General features: G+C 41.2%; 1 protein-coding gene across 1 annotated transcript in view; it reads left to right on the plus strand.

The window, feature by feature from the left end:
* Positions 1-12,913, plus strand: part of FBXL7 (F-box and leucine rich repeat protein 7) — a 369,750-nt gene that overhangs the window by 90,216 nt on the left and 266,621 nt on the right. The window contains exon 2 of the mRNA XM_059173681.1: positions 4,548-4,637. Within this exon, the coding sequence (XP_059029664.1) occupies positions 4,548-4,637 (90 nt within the window). The remainder of the gene's footprint in view (positions 1-4,547; positions 4,638-12,913) is intronic.

Here is a 12,913-nt window from a genome sequence, read left to right on the forward strand (position 1 = left end):
AATGTCTGGCTGTCTTGTTTTAAATACCTGCATTTACAAAATCAGCCTGGGCACTGGGAAGGAGAAGAGAGAAGAAACTTAGTTTTGCAGGTTTAAAATGAAGAGAGAAGGGGTGACTGGGTGGCTCAGGGGGTTAAAGCCTCTGCCTTCGGCTCCGGTCATGATCCCAGAGCCCTGGGATAGAGCCCTGCATCGGGCTCTCTGCTCAGCCGGGAGCCTGCTTCCTCCTCTCTCTCTGCCTGCCTCTCTGCCTACTTGTGATCTCTCTCTGTCAAATAAATAAATCTTAAAAAAAATAAAATGAAGAGACAAGGGGCGACTGGATGGCTCAGTTGGTTAAACTCTTGGCTATGGCTTGGGCATGACTGCCTGGCCGCGAGATGGAGCCACACGTGACGCGCCACGTTGGCTCATGGTTCGTGGTGACTCTGTAGAACACAACTACCATGAGTAACGAGAGTGGATGGTATTTCTCTATTACCTTGCTTTCCTTAATTAGTTAATCTGTTAAATACTCAGTGTTGTGCTATCAAAAGCGCATGTTCTCAAAGGGACAGAAATTGGTTCTTAAATGGGGGGGGGGGAGGTGAGAACTCCTTTTTATGTAAAACCCAGAGATCTACACAGAGCTTGTAATAGTTATACAGTATATTGGCTAAATTACAATTTCTCTTGGATAATAATTACGAAAAAAGTCCAGAAATTTTCCTTGGGGGGGGGGGGGAGGCAGTAATGAAAAAGTGATTGCAGAACATAGCTGCAGGGCACATGGACTATTCACCACAGTTAAAGTATTTACTAGACTACATGGCACAGCATACACAGCTGTTATTATAAATATCATTGAATATATATATATATATATATATATATATATATATATATATTATCTTCTTCCCTTTCTTCATGGACCAGCATTTCTTTAATTGGAGTTTGTGGTCCCCTGAGGGGGCCTGCATTCTGTTTTCAGACCTGTCTGAGTATTTCCTCTGGAATTTGTTTTACTTGGTGCTTTCGTTTTGATGACCATCATAAAAACAATAAATCATTGTATACGGGTTCCTCTTTCTTCGTGAGTCCTGCCACAAGATTTCATTGTCCACGTTTACATCTGCCTTTTAAGGCAAGAATTCTACTTTGATGCTTATGGGCCAAGAAGGAATAAAAGAGGAGCAGACTTAAAGATCGTGAGTGAAACAGTCAGACCGAGGGAAGGCCCAGTGGTGTGTCATTGTGTTCGGGGAGGAAGGAGTCCTGAGATTGAATGCAGGAAAATGGTGGGCAGGCCAAGCCCTCACTGTGGAGGGGTGGGTAGTATGGGTATGCCCAAACCAAGAGAATATTGGCTTTAACAGCAAGTTCTATATTTACATTTTGTAAGCCAATTTAATCTCTCTGCAAAATAACATCATCTGCCACATTAAATTAACGCTGTTAATTTGAATTTTATGGACTTTCTTGTTTTTGTGTTTAATTCGTTACTTTGTTTTGGTCTTATTGTTGAATCAGAGTTAAAGCATATGGAGTTTATTTTTAGATTTCCATTTGTGCATCACTAAATAACGGTATACTAAAAATAATTTAAGTCTCCATTAGTGCTGAACAGCAGTGCTTTTTGCCATATTAAAGGGGGTATTGGCATTACTTGGGTTTGAGGAGGACCGTGATGGACTCAGAGAATCATAGACTATTTGAGCCACTGGGAATCGCTCAGTCCAACCTTCTCTCCTGCCACCTGTGGAGACTGAGCCTCCTGGAGAAGAAGGGAGTGTCCAAGGTCAAAAACAAGGGAGCAGCAGGCTGAGGTTAGAGACCACACTGACATACTTCTAACTACACACCTGGTCTAATATGTCCACCCTGTCCGAAGGTGAACCATGGCAGGTGAATGGCAACCACAGCCAGGCCACAGAATGGGCTAGCACAGACCAATGAAGAGAGTTGCTGCGTCGTCTTGGCTAACTCTCAGGGGGGAGGATGTGCAATGGGAAGGGACAGCAGGAATAACAGGCTTGTCTCAGAGCCAGAAGTCACTGTGAGCCATGGACAGTGGTAAAGGGAAACAATGCCCTTTGAGGTTCCTGCTCAGGTGGTATCACCCATGACTTTGGTGTGTTCGTTACTCCCAACATTGCCAAACAAATCCCAGAAGCTCTTCAAGCGAAGCTCATCTGTGCTTTTCAGCTCTGTATTTTGAGGGAGGCTCACTCCCCCAAACTGGGGTGTGTGCCACTACGCAGGGAACACTACTGGGAATGTATTTCTCAGCCACATGTAAGAGTCCCGATCATACCGTGGGAAGCAAAAAGAACTCATTTGTGATAGAATTGGGAGGTCATTATATTAGTTTTCTCTTGTCGCATGACAAGGACCACAAACTTAACAATAGCTTACTGCAAGATACATTTTTTTTTATTTTTTAAAAAGATTTTATTTATTTATTTGATAGAGATCACAAGTAGGCAGAGAGGCAGGCAGAGAGAGAGTGGGGAGCAGGCTCCCTGCCGAGAAGAGAGCCCGATGCGGGGCTCGACTCAGGACCGTGGGATCATGACCTGAGCTGAAGGCAGAGGCTTTAACTCACTGAGCCACCAGGGGCCCCAACAAGATACATTTATTATCTCACAGTTTTGGGGTCAGAATTCTGGGCCTGGATCAGCTGGGAGTTTTTTTCTGGTCTCACAGAGTTGTTGTGCTCAAGACACTTGCCAGGGCTGTGCTCTCCTCTGAGACTTGGGTGAGCCCTCTTCCATGCTCACCGGGCTGTTGGCCACATTCATTTCCTCACAGCAGCAGAACTCAAAGTGTCTTGCTTCTTCTGATCCAGTCACCAGGGTCTCTTCTCTAGACTCTTGGAGAGAGCTCACCTAATTAGGCCAGGCCCACCCAGGGTAACCTCCCTTTTGATGAAAGTCAACTCATTGGGAAATTAATTGCTTCTGTGAAACCCCTTCACCCTTGCCATATTCTGTTGCTTAGAGGCAAGTTACAGGTTCTGCCTACTCTTGAGGGAAGAGATTATCAGACATGGGCATCAGTTAGACTACTGAAGTGGCTAAAAAAAAAAAATACCACAGACTAGTGGCATATGACAACAGAAATCTAATTCTTACGCTTCTGGAGGCTGAAAATTCCAAGAGCAAGGTGTGTGGGGAGAGCCTGCTTCTTGGCCTACGGATGGCTGTCTTTTTCGTATGTGTTTACATGATGGAAGGGACCAGGGAGCTCTCAGGGGCCTCTTCTGTTCGGGCACTAATCCCATTCGTGAAGTCTCCATCCTTATGCTTTAACCCCCTCCCAGAGGTTCCACCTCCATCCCCCTGGTGGTTAGGTTTTAAGATGAATTGAGGGGTTGGGGTGGGGGACGTTGAATCTGTGGCAGGTACCAGGGGAGCGATCTTACAACTCTGCTCACGGCAGTCACTGACCCTTCCCTCACTCGGTAGTGAGTTTGGTTCATATTTACCATCTTCTGTATGACACTTTGAGAATATTTAGTGACGTTCGTGTCTCTCTTCATATTAAATGGAGGAAGAGTAGAAACTCGGCTGTCAGCTGAAGTGCGATTATTTATACCAGGGATTTTCAGCCTCGGCATGATTGATGTTTTGTGCTGGAGAATTCTTTCTTGTGGGAGTTGTTCTGTGTGTTGTAAGATGTTTGGCAGAATCGCTGACCTCTCCCTACTAGGTCCCAGTAGCATTCCTTCCCCAGTTGTGACAACTGAAAATGGCACCAGACTTTGCCAAATGTCCCCTTGAGGGAAGAACATCCTGCTTGATAACTACTGCATTAGATATGTAAGCATTTTTTGTTTGTTTGTTTGTTTAAAGGAGAACCTATTAAAACAGGGAATTTGGTTTTTAAGGTGATACAACTGTTTGGAGCCAGCAGGTTCTTACTATTTGGATAATGCCTCATTCTTAGATGTGCTTTTGTCCTCTACTGGGAAATGGATAGTCTATAGTTGCAAATAAAAAATTAATACTTTAAGTGGGTAGGAGAAGAATCAATGAAACAAGATGGGATTGGGAGGGAGAAAACCATAAGTGACTCTTAATCTCACAAACAAACTGAGGGTTGCTGGGGGGAGGGGGTTTGGGAGAAGGGGGTGAGATTATGGACATTGGGGAGGGTATGTGCTTTGGTGAGTGCTGTGAAGTGTGTAAACCTGGTGATTCACAGACCTGTACCCCTGGGGATAAAAATATATGTTTATATATGTTTATAAAAAATAAAAAATTAAAAAAAATTAATACTGTAGATGAGTTTCCCACATGTCTTTTCTTATTCACACATATGCCAAAATGAGATTACGCTATCACATGTTTTATAATTAGTTGAGCTATACTGTAATAGGGCTTTGGTTCCACTCATATGGGTCAGATATTTGATACAAGAAGCAAGAAACCTAATAAACTCCCTTCCTGGTATTATGGCTCCTTTCTTGGAAGCAAGCGATATGGCTCGGTATGGGACAGAGTGGATGGCATGGTCCATTTCTGAAGTTACAAAACTCAAAAGCTGCTCATTCCTGTTTTCTCTAGGCAAAGGCAGCTCAAGCATCTCATCCGACGTGAGTTCAAGTACAGATCACACGCCGACCCAAGCCCAGAAGAATGTGGCTACCAGTGAAGGTAGGCATCTGGTCTTCATTATCTCTCTCCCTGTGTTCACAGTGCAGACTATTTTTGGAAGACAAATAAAAATGTGAGTCTCAGTTCTGTTCTACTGAGTGAGAGCATATGAGATTCTTAAAAATGAGAAGGTAAAGGGTTTCCCAAGTTGCTTTTTTGTTGCTGTGTTGTTGCAGACTGATGAAGGAGTTTCAATAGGAGTCAAGTGTCTCAATTCTAAGGCAAATGCTGTTATTTTGTGAAAAGATAATAGGCTGATGTCTGGGGAGCCTTCGTGATGTTATCTGTCTTGTTTCTCAGTGTGGAAAACACTGTGATTATAAAATTCCCATGTTGTAGTTGAAAGTTCCTGCAAGAACTTTCAAAATAGGCCCACTTGGAATTCAAGATATGGACAATGGGAGGGTCACAATCATGTGATTTGTAGAACTTGAATTAACCATTATGTGGGGTGGGGGGGAGAGGTTTGTTTGGTTATTTAAAGAATATGTGGAAAGTCCTGCCTCTCAGGGCAAAGACCAGCTCGGTTGATAGTCTTGATACAGATTTTCATTCTATGTTGTAATCCATGTTGGACTTAATTGCTCTGCATGGTGCAGAAGCATTTGTGGTATTACTTGTTTGCATGCGGGCATTACTGTTTCTGTGGTAGTTATTTACTGGAAAGCTGGCTCAATGATGGAATTAGTTGTTTTTATTTTAATGTTAAACACAATTAAGTGAGTTCTTTTCTGAAGAAGAGTTCCTTCTAAATTAATGGCTGAATGCAGGTCCAGTGTAAGACGTCGATGCTGCTTATAATAGAAGACCCAAGGTGAGGTGACCATGTGTAGAGCCCGCTTTCTTCAAATGTGCAGGGTGTGTGAAGGTTCATGTCTACACTCTGTCTTGAGGCTTACTTTATGCTGCTTGCAGTATTAGGAAGAGTAACCCCATGACCTTGGTCTCAGTGTTTGGTTGTTCTTGATCTGTGTGACCGTGTGTGCGTGAATGATGGGGGTTGATCCCTTGTGTGGATGGCTTCTCTTTGGGTATTCTTTGACTTGATGTGTTTCAAACAGACTGATGTATGAAGAGCTTTTATAATGGGATTATATTCCTTGATGTTTAATGCCTTAGGATTATTTCACCAGCATTTGAAGGCAGACAGCTCAGGTTGTTCTCCTCAGGGCTGCAAACCACCCAGTAGAAATCCAGTTTGAATTTTCTGCCTGTTAATTCAATCAGAGCACTAGGTCATTCTTGAAATGTAGTTACGGTAACGTGCAAGTCAGGTAAATTGACTCTAGACATTTGTTTTTGAGGTCTCCATTTTTAGGAGCCTGAGTAGAAATCACTTCAACATAACATATTGACTTATAGTTCTCTCTAATCAGAAATTTTTTGTTTTGTAAGATAATCACTTCTTTCTACCACGATTTTAGTCACTCTTGTTATAGTCATAGTTTGGCTACTTGGAGTGGCTGTGAAAATCAGAAGTTAGAAGTTTGTGAGATAATATCTCTGTGTTGCCTCTCCAGGTTTAAATGTTCATATGTTTTCTCTTTTTCAAAATCAGAGATTATGAAACTGTATGGGCTCTGTTGCAAGGGTTGGGGGAGGGGACTGTGGGACTTCATGCATGAAAAATGTCTTCTTTTTATGCTTCAAGAAAAAAAAAACCCTCTATAGGGATTTCAAATTTTCATCTTATTCTGCTTTTTCCTTAGGAAAATTCTTTTGATGTGAGACTCAGCCAATGTTTTATACATTTTTGTCACAATGCATTTCCTACCATTCTGAGGGTAAACTCAGGAGAGAAAAATGAGAAAATATGATGTTTATGTGAAACAGAAATTTTAGCAACTGGGCTAAATTAATAGAAGTTATTTCTTCCAGCTCTTAAATGGAAAAACCCCATCTCTATGGAAGATGCTATCCATTTTGTGTGTGTGTGTGTATCTGCAAAATTAAGGTTTTTTTTTTTTACTGTTTTATGTATGAATCCATTTTTCTACTGTTTTTTCATCAATAGAAGTAAAAAAATATTTTCAAATAAATTAGGTGTGGGTGCTATTTCCATAAAACTGTATTTCAGGGATGTCTTTTGCAGAGTAATCTTGCTCTCAGGCTGGGTTTTCAAGATGGAACACCAGCCAGCATTCGTTTTCTCAATGCACAGGTGACAGAGTCCTGGTCTGCCTCTCAGGATTGTGGTGTCCCATTCTCGGACCTCCACAAAGTGTGTTTATCCAATGGTATACAAATTTGCTCCTACCAGAAAGCACCTACTAGCCATTGTGTGCCAGGAAACAGAAAGCAACACGAGTTTCTGGTGGAACCAATTGAAAAATGGTTCTCTGGTTTTCTTCCCACTGTTTCTAGAACCATGTTTAACCTTGGTTGTTAAGAAAGTGTTGGGCTAGTGGTATAACCGGTTTTGCAGAAGTGGTTTCCCTACCATTGCTTTCTTCACTTCTTTGATCGTCTTAAGAGGACTTTTCACCTCTGAAATTAACAATATCCTCTTTAAGAAACAGGCAGGATTCTCACGTTAAAGGTCTGAGTGGTACTGATTTCTAAAAATGAGATTTGTCGTGAAGGACAATATTTGGTTTTCCTGCAACCTTTGCAAATCATGGCCATACCTGTAATAGCTGAGTTGGAAGCCTTGGGGAGCAGAGTTGGATTTCTCTCTGGTGGGCTGAATAGGGAAAGTATTATATCAATTCCCGGCCTGGGTGGGAGGTATGTACACGCATGTACCTTGTGCCTTTGTGTCCGGCCTCCACACGACAGCCAAGGGTAGAGTTGTTGTGTCTTGCCACGAAACACTAAGGAACCTGTGCTGTGTGGGTGAGGCGGGGGGGGGAGGGGGCGCCTGACCTGAGGACATGGGAGCTGAGGGGAGGGAAGGGCGCCCACATACCATGCACCAACCTGGGGCTGGTGGTGGGAATGGGAATTAACTGTGACAGACACCAGAGATCTGACTGGAGAGATGACCGTGTTCTAAAGTTGGATCGTGGTGGAAGTTTCACAACACAGAACATTTGCTGAAAGTCATGGAACTAGACCCATGAAATGGTTGTCAGAAGCTGCTGCTTCTACCTGGCCTTCAGACTTACATGTAAATCAGTACAAACTACTCTTGGAAAGTGCTGCCTCCTACCTCTGGGGAGAAGTCTTGAACAGTGGTGAGAAGACCCCTTAGGAGTATGGGTCTTGGCCATACAGAGAGCAGGGCTGCTGGCTGAAAGCTTCTCTCGAGATGCTCCGGCCTCTGGGTCAGCACTGCTCTGAAAGCATCATAAGGAATCTCTGGGCCAGCAGTGTTCACAGCCCCGCAAGTGGTGTCTGGTCAGAGTGGACTTCTCCTAGTATATACTCTCCTGGAAAGTTCTGGAAGACATAACAGAAGATAGACAAGTTTCTCAAAACTTTTTTTTTTTTTTTTTTTTAATACAGCTTTTCCTGGAGAGTCTCTAACCACAGCTTGGATTTTAAGTTTTTTAGTAACCAAGCCTGATTGTTGGTTAAGGCCTTGGTCACATCTATTCATTCTAGGAAATGTAAGGACTCATGTCCTTGCCATCTTCCTGATGTTCCCACTCATCCACTTTGGGTCACCAGGCTGTTCCGCTAGGCATGGAGGGCACAGACGGTGGTACAATTCATTTTTAATCCAACAGAGAATTGTATTTTTTTTTTTTTCACCTAAATGGTAGTGTTGCATTCCGAAGTCTCATGCAAAATCTTTGTGCATCTTAATTTTGTGAGTCTAAACCCACACCCCTTTTAAGGAATTGGCAGCCTGCAGAGATTTCTCCTTGATAAATGTTATAGGTTTTCTTTAAACCCCATTATATTTCTTGTGACAGTTTAAGTTCCTGATTTCCTGACACTGTAGGGGGTTTGGGTTCAAGTGCAGAAAGCTGGAAACATTCCATTTTCCCCAACAAAATCTGCATTCCAGCATCATAAGCCACAGCTTAATTCTTTCCAGTTGTGTTGCTATTCTTTCTGTTACACTTTTTTTTCAGTCTTTCTCATCCATGGGGTGTTCTCCCTTGTACTAGGAGGAATAGCCTTTGACATCCAGCTATGAAAGTCACGTCCAGCCCGTGGTTAGAATAGAGCACACGGCAGCCAGCCTGAAAGGACTGAAACAGAATCAGTTGGATTGTGTTGGATCATGAAGAAGCTTCCTGGAAATAGTAAGCTCAGCTGGGGCTTCTTTCTCAGAACAGGGTTATGAGATTGTGGCTTTACTGGTGGCATCTCGACAACTCTGACTTCTCTTGAGCTGGGGGAAGGTGACACCATTAGTTCAGAGGCCAATGTAATTGGCTGAGGAACAGTCAGCTTCATCTAGCTGCTCCTTAAACCTCTTCAAGTTCAGATATTGAACTCACTGACAACACAATTTATAGGTGAGATGGCTTATAAATGTTGTTATCAAGTCAGCCAAATATGGCATCATAGGATTTTTTTGGAGCTTCAAAGACCCTGGCAATTTTCTGATCTAATACACTCATTTTACAAAGAAATCCCTGAGGCACAGAGAAATAAAAAGATTTGCTCAATATTACACACCTAATAAATTGTCGAGCAGGAGTTTGACCCTGTGTTGTTTCGGTGAGAGATGGTCAAATCAGGAAGAAGCATGACCTTTAAAAAAACTATTTCCTTCTAAATGTGAAGCTCTTTAATTCTGCTTGGTCCACCTGCTAGCTGCTTATTTTGAGCTGGTTGACAGGAGGAGGCAGGCCGTCCAGAAGAGTTTGAGGAAGACTTTAGTTCAAATAGAGCAGTACTTCCAATGGGAGGAGAAGGTCTATTTCAAGTGGAAAAAGGATCTCAACCCACTTAGATAGGTTGGCTTCTCACTTGGAGATGGAAATACTACCTTTAAGTTGGCTCATGATTATAAAATAGCCTTTCAGTAAATTCACTGAATATTGTTTTGTGAAACTGCTTATTTAATGAACTCCCTGAGGGAAATTAATTTTACAAAATGATTCATTTGAGCCATGAATGAATTGAGTTGGTAAAAAAAAAAAAAAAAAAAAAAAAAAAAAGAGTTTTTTCCGTGGTACCGACAATCACTGCTTTATTTTCACAGTCATGGGTTAATGTGTTTTCAGTGCCCCAATTAGACCAATTCTCAATGCAGTTATTTTGAAAACACCCAGGAACTGGGCTTTTCTTTCTTCTCTTTGTCCTCCATATATTATCTTTTTTCTCCTTCTTGCTCGAACAACATTGACATGAGTCACTCAGGAAGAGAAAGATGATGCTTTTAATTCAAGGTAGATTTCATTTCCCTAAACAAAAGCCTTTTTGACCATCCAACGAATTCAACACACATTTGGGGGGATACATGTTATTTCATGCTACTCCTGGTCTTTCATGAGAATCACTGCATTCAGCTGTTTTCATCGTCACATTGCTCTCGAGAAGGAGGTAAACATATTTTCATTTGGTGGATGACAGTAAGGAAACCGGGAAAGCATCAGTGTGACCCAAAGTCGGAAAATTAGTAAAAGGCAAAGATGGTTATAAGCACTGACTTCTGAGTAAGGTTTTTTTCCTTAATGTTTGTTTTGAAGTTGTCCTATGCAACTATTAAGAATTTCATGCTAACCATTTTTATACGTTTATATCAAATTACATTTTGAAAGTTCTTATGAGAAGTACCTTTTCAAAATGCCAACCCATAATTGTATCTCAGTTGTCAGTATTATACATGGAAAGCTGGTCTATGCATAGTTTAGAAATTTACTTTAAATTCTTATTGAAGGCAAAATTCAATATTCCAAGCTAACTTTTACTGAACTGTTGAAGGGTTAATTTGTAGGTTATCATAATTGTGTTCTTGACATGCTATATCAGACAGACTTAGGATTTGAACTTGATATTTAAATTAATCATGATATAGGATCTATAGTGCATGCAATATAAAAGTACTCACTAGTTACATTGCTCCTTTTTACTTTAAAACTGAGCCAAGCAGTTATTCTTTAATTGGAAATGTACACAGGTGGAAGATATCAATCTTAGAGCATGTGCCTTGCAAGGCTGGAATTATGCCTTGAAGCAGACTATTACAGTCAAATGGAACTCAATCCATGACACAAGAGAAAACAGAGTAGAAGCATATAATATAGGAAGAGGAACAAAAAGTACAGAAGTGGGGAAAGTAAATGACACAGGAAAAGGACCTTTAAAAATCGTGATAAGATGACATCTATTCAAACTGGAAGGGTGGTTTTGGGGGACCTTATGGGAGGGAGAGATTCCAAAGTCAGAAAATTACTTTTAGGAGGTTTTACTCTGTTTATGAAGTAGGTAATGATTGATTATTATAAAGATTTGTTTTGCCTTTAAAAATTAAATTTCAGGGCATGTGGGTGGCTCAGTGGGTTAAAGCCTATGCTTTTGGCTCAGGTCATGATCTCAGGGCCCTGGGATGGAGCCCCACATCAGGTTCTCTGCTCAGCAGGGAGCCTGCTTCCCCCTCTCTCTCTGCCTGCCTCTCTGCCTGCTTGTGATCTCTCTCTATCAAAAAAATAAATAAATAAATAAAAATACTTAAAAAAATAAAAATAAAAAAATTAAATTTCAAACTTAATCTATTTCTGAAAATTTCAGGATTATTTAGGAAAACCTTACAAGGCTTTAGCTGTTGAAGCTTAGGGTGTTCTGGTAATTAAATTAACAAGTCCGTGCTTCATGGCCAAGTTTCTAACTACTGCCTAAATGTAAGTTAGGTGACTTTTGAAACCTGCACTAATTACAGTGGGTGATTTGAACATATTATAGATTCAATGTGCCCAATTTAATAAAGAAGTCAAATTTGCATTTGAGGATTAGTTTAAGCAGTGGAAAACTCATCAGCTTGGTATCCACAAAATTGTTATATAAGCCTAAAAATGTGTAATGAAACCCTAAATACCATCTCGGACTCAAGAACTAAGTTTAATTTCTTAAAGGAATCATCTTCCAAAATGGATCATCCAGAATGGCAAAAATGTCATTTAATAGTCTCAGAAGAAAATTAGGTTTCTGTATGTGAGTGTGTGTGTGTGTGTGTGTGTTTAAGGACATCTTAAAGTAATACTTAATTGAGACCTCCGGTGTCTGTCAGTGTCTTTATGGAGAGTTAGGAGAGAAAATATTAGATCTTTAGCATTCTAATCCCGTGTGTAAAACTATTCCGTGTTTCTCTCATCTCTAGTCTGTCATTTGCAAAAAAAACACTCAATAAATAATTGATAGGTTTCAGCCTTAGACACCTAAATACAACTAAGTGTATTTGCAGGGAAGGCTTGGATCATTTCTAGGATATCTTACCAGTAATCTCAATAATTTAATTCAATGGAGGTTTAAATCCATTTGTTTAGGCATTTACGGAGAGACTACAAAATGTATGTCAGTCCCAGATTGGCAGCACAGAGAATGACCCCTCAGATGTGTTTTTTCCTCCTTGAAGATTTTTCGAAACTACTTTTGGGTTTAATTTAATGGATTCAGGTGGGGCATCTACCCTGCAGCTCCTGAGTCCCTGTCATTCTCTGTTGCCTTAAACAAGCGTCTTTCACAATATTGCCATTAGCTCTTTGGCCCCTGATGGAACTTGGTATTATGGCGAGACCTACTGCTGTCAGAACCTTAGCAAGTTCTGGGGGGAATGAACACTGAATCAGTTCAACAGTAATTCAGGGCCGTATAAGATTGTGTCTTGAGTGGTCTGAAGAGGGGCTGTAGTTGGAGAGGAAGGGAGAGGGGCATGGTTTGAAGCAATTGGGAAAAGGTGTCAGGGCACCCTAGGACTTAGCTTGTCCCGTGTGGACAGAAGGTGGAAGGGTGGAGAGGAAGGTACAGCGTGGTGTGTAAGGCTGTGAGGAGCTTGGAAAAATCTGTCTGGGTTCACGTAGGGGAAAATGGAGGCGTCTAAAGAGACCCCTTCCAGACAATATTGAATACATTCCCAAAGTGCTTTGAAAATCTAGTGTTTCACTAAAATATTTAGTTTGAGAGTGGCTGTACAGTTTTTGTACTATGTCAGTGACAAATAAGCCATCGCTCTATGACATTTTATACCCACCACCTTTCTTTGGGTTATTTGGAGGGTTTTACACTAAAAGGCTGACTTTTGAGCTCATTGAAGGCACCAAGGGCATATGGAAGGGGTTGGGGACCAACATTTTAGAGAGAATAACCTGATACTGGAAATATTTGCCCTTTACAGTCATGGACACAGTCTGACCTTAAAAATCAGGTTAACACGTCTG

The sequence above is a fragment of the Mustela lutreola genome, chromosome 5 (assembly GCF_030435805.1).
Source record: "Mustela lutreola isolate mMusLut2 chromosome 5, mMusLut2.pri, whole genome shotgun sequence".
Lineage (NCBI taxonomy): Eukaryota > Metazoa > Chordata > Mammalia > Carnivora > Mustelidae > Mustela > Mustela lutreola.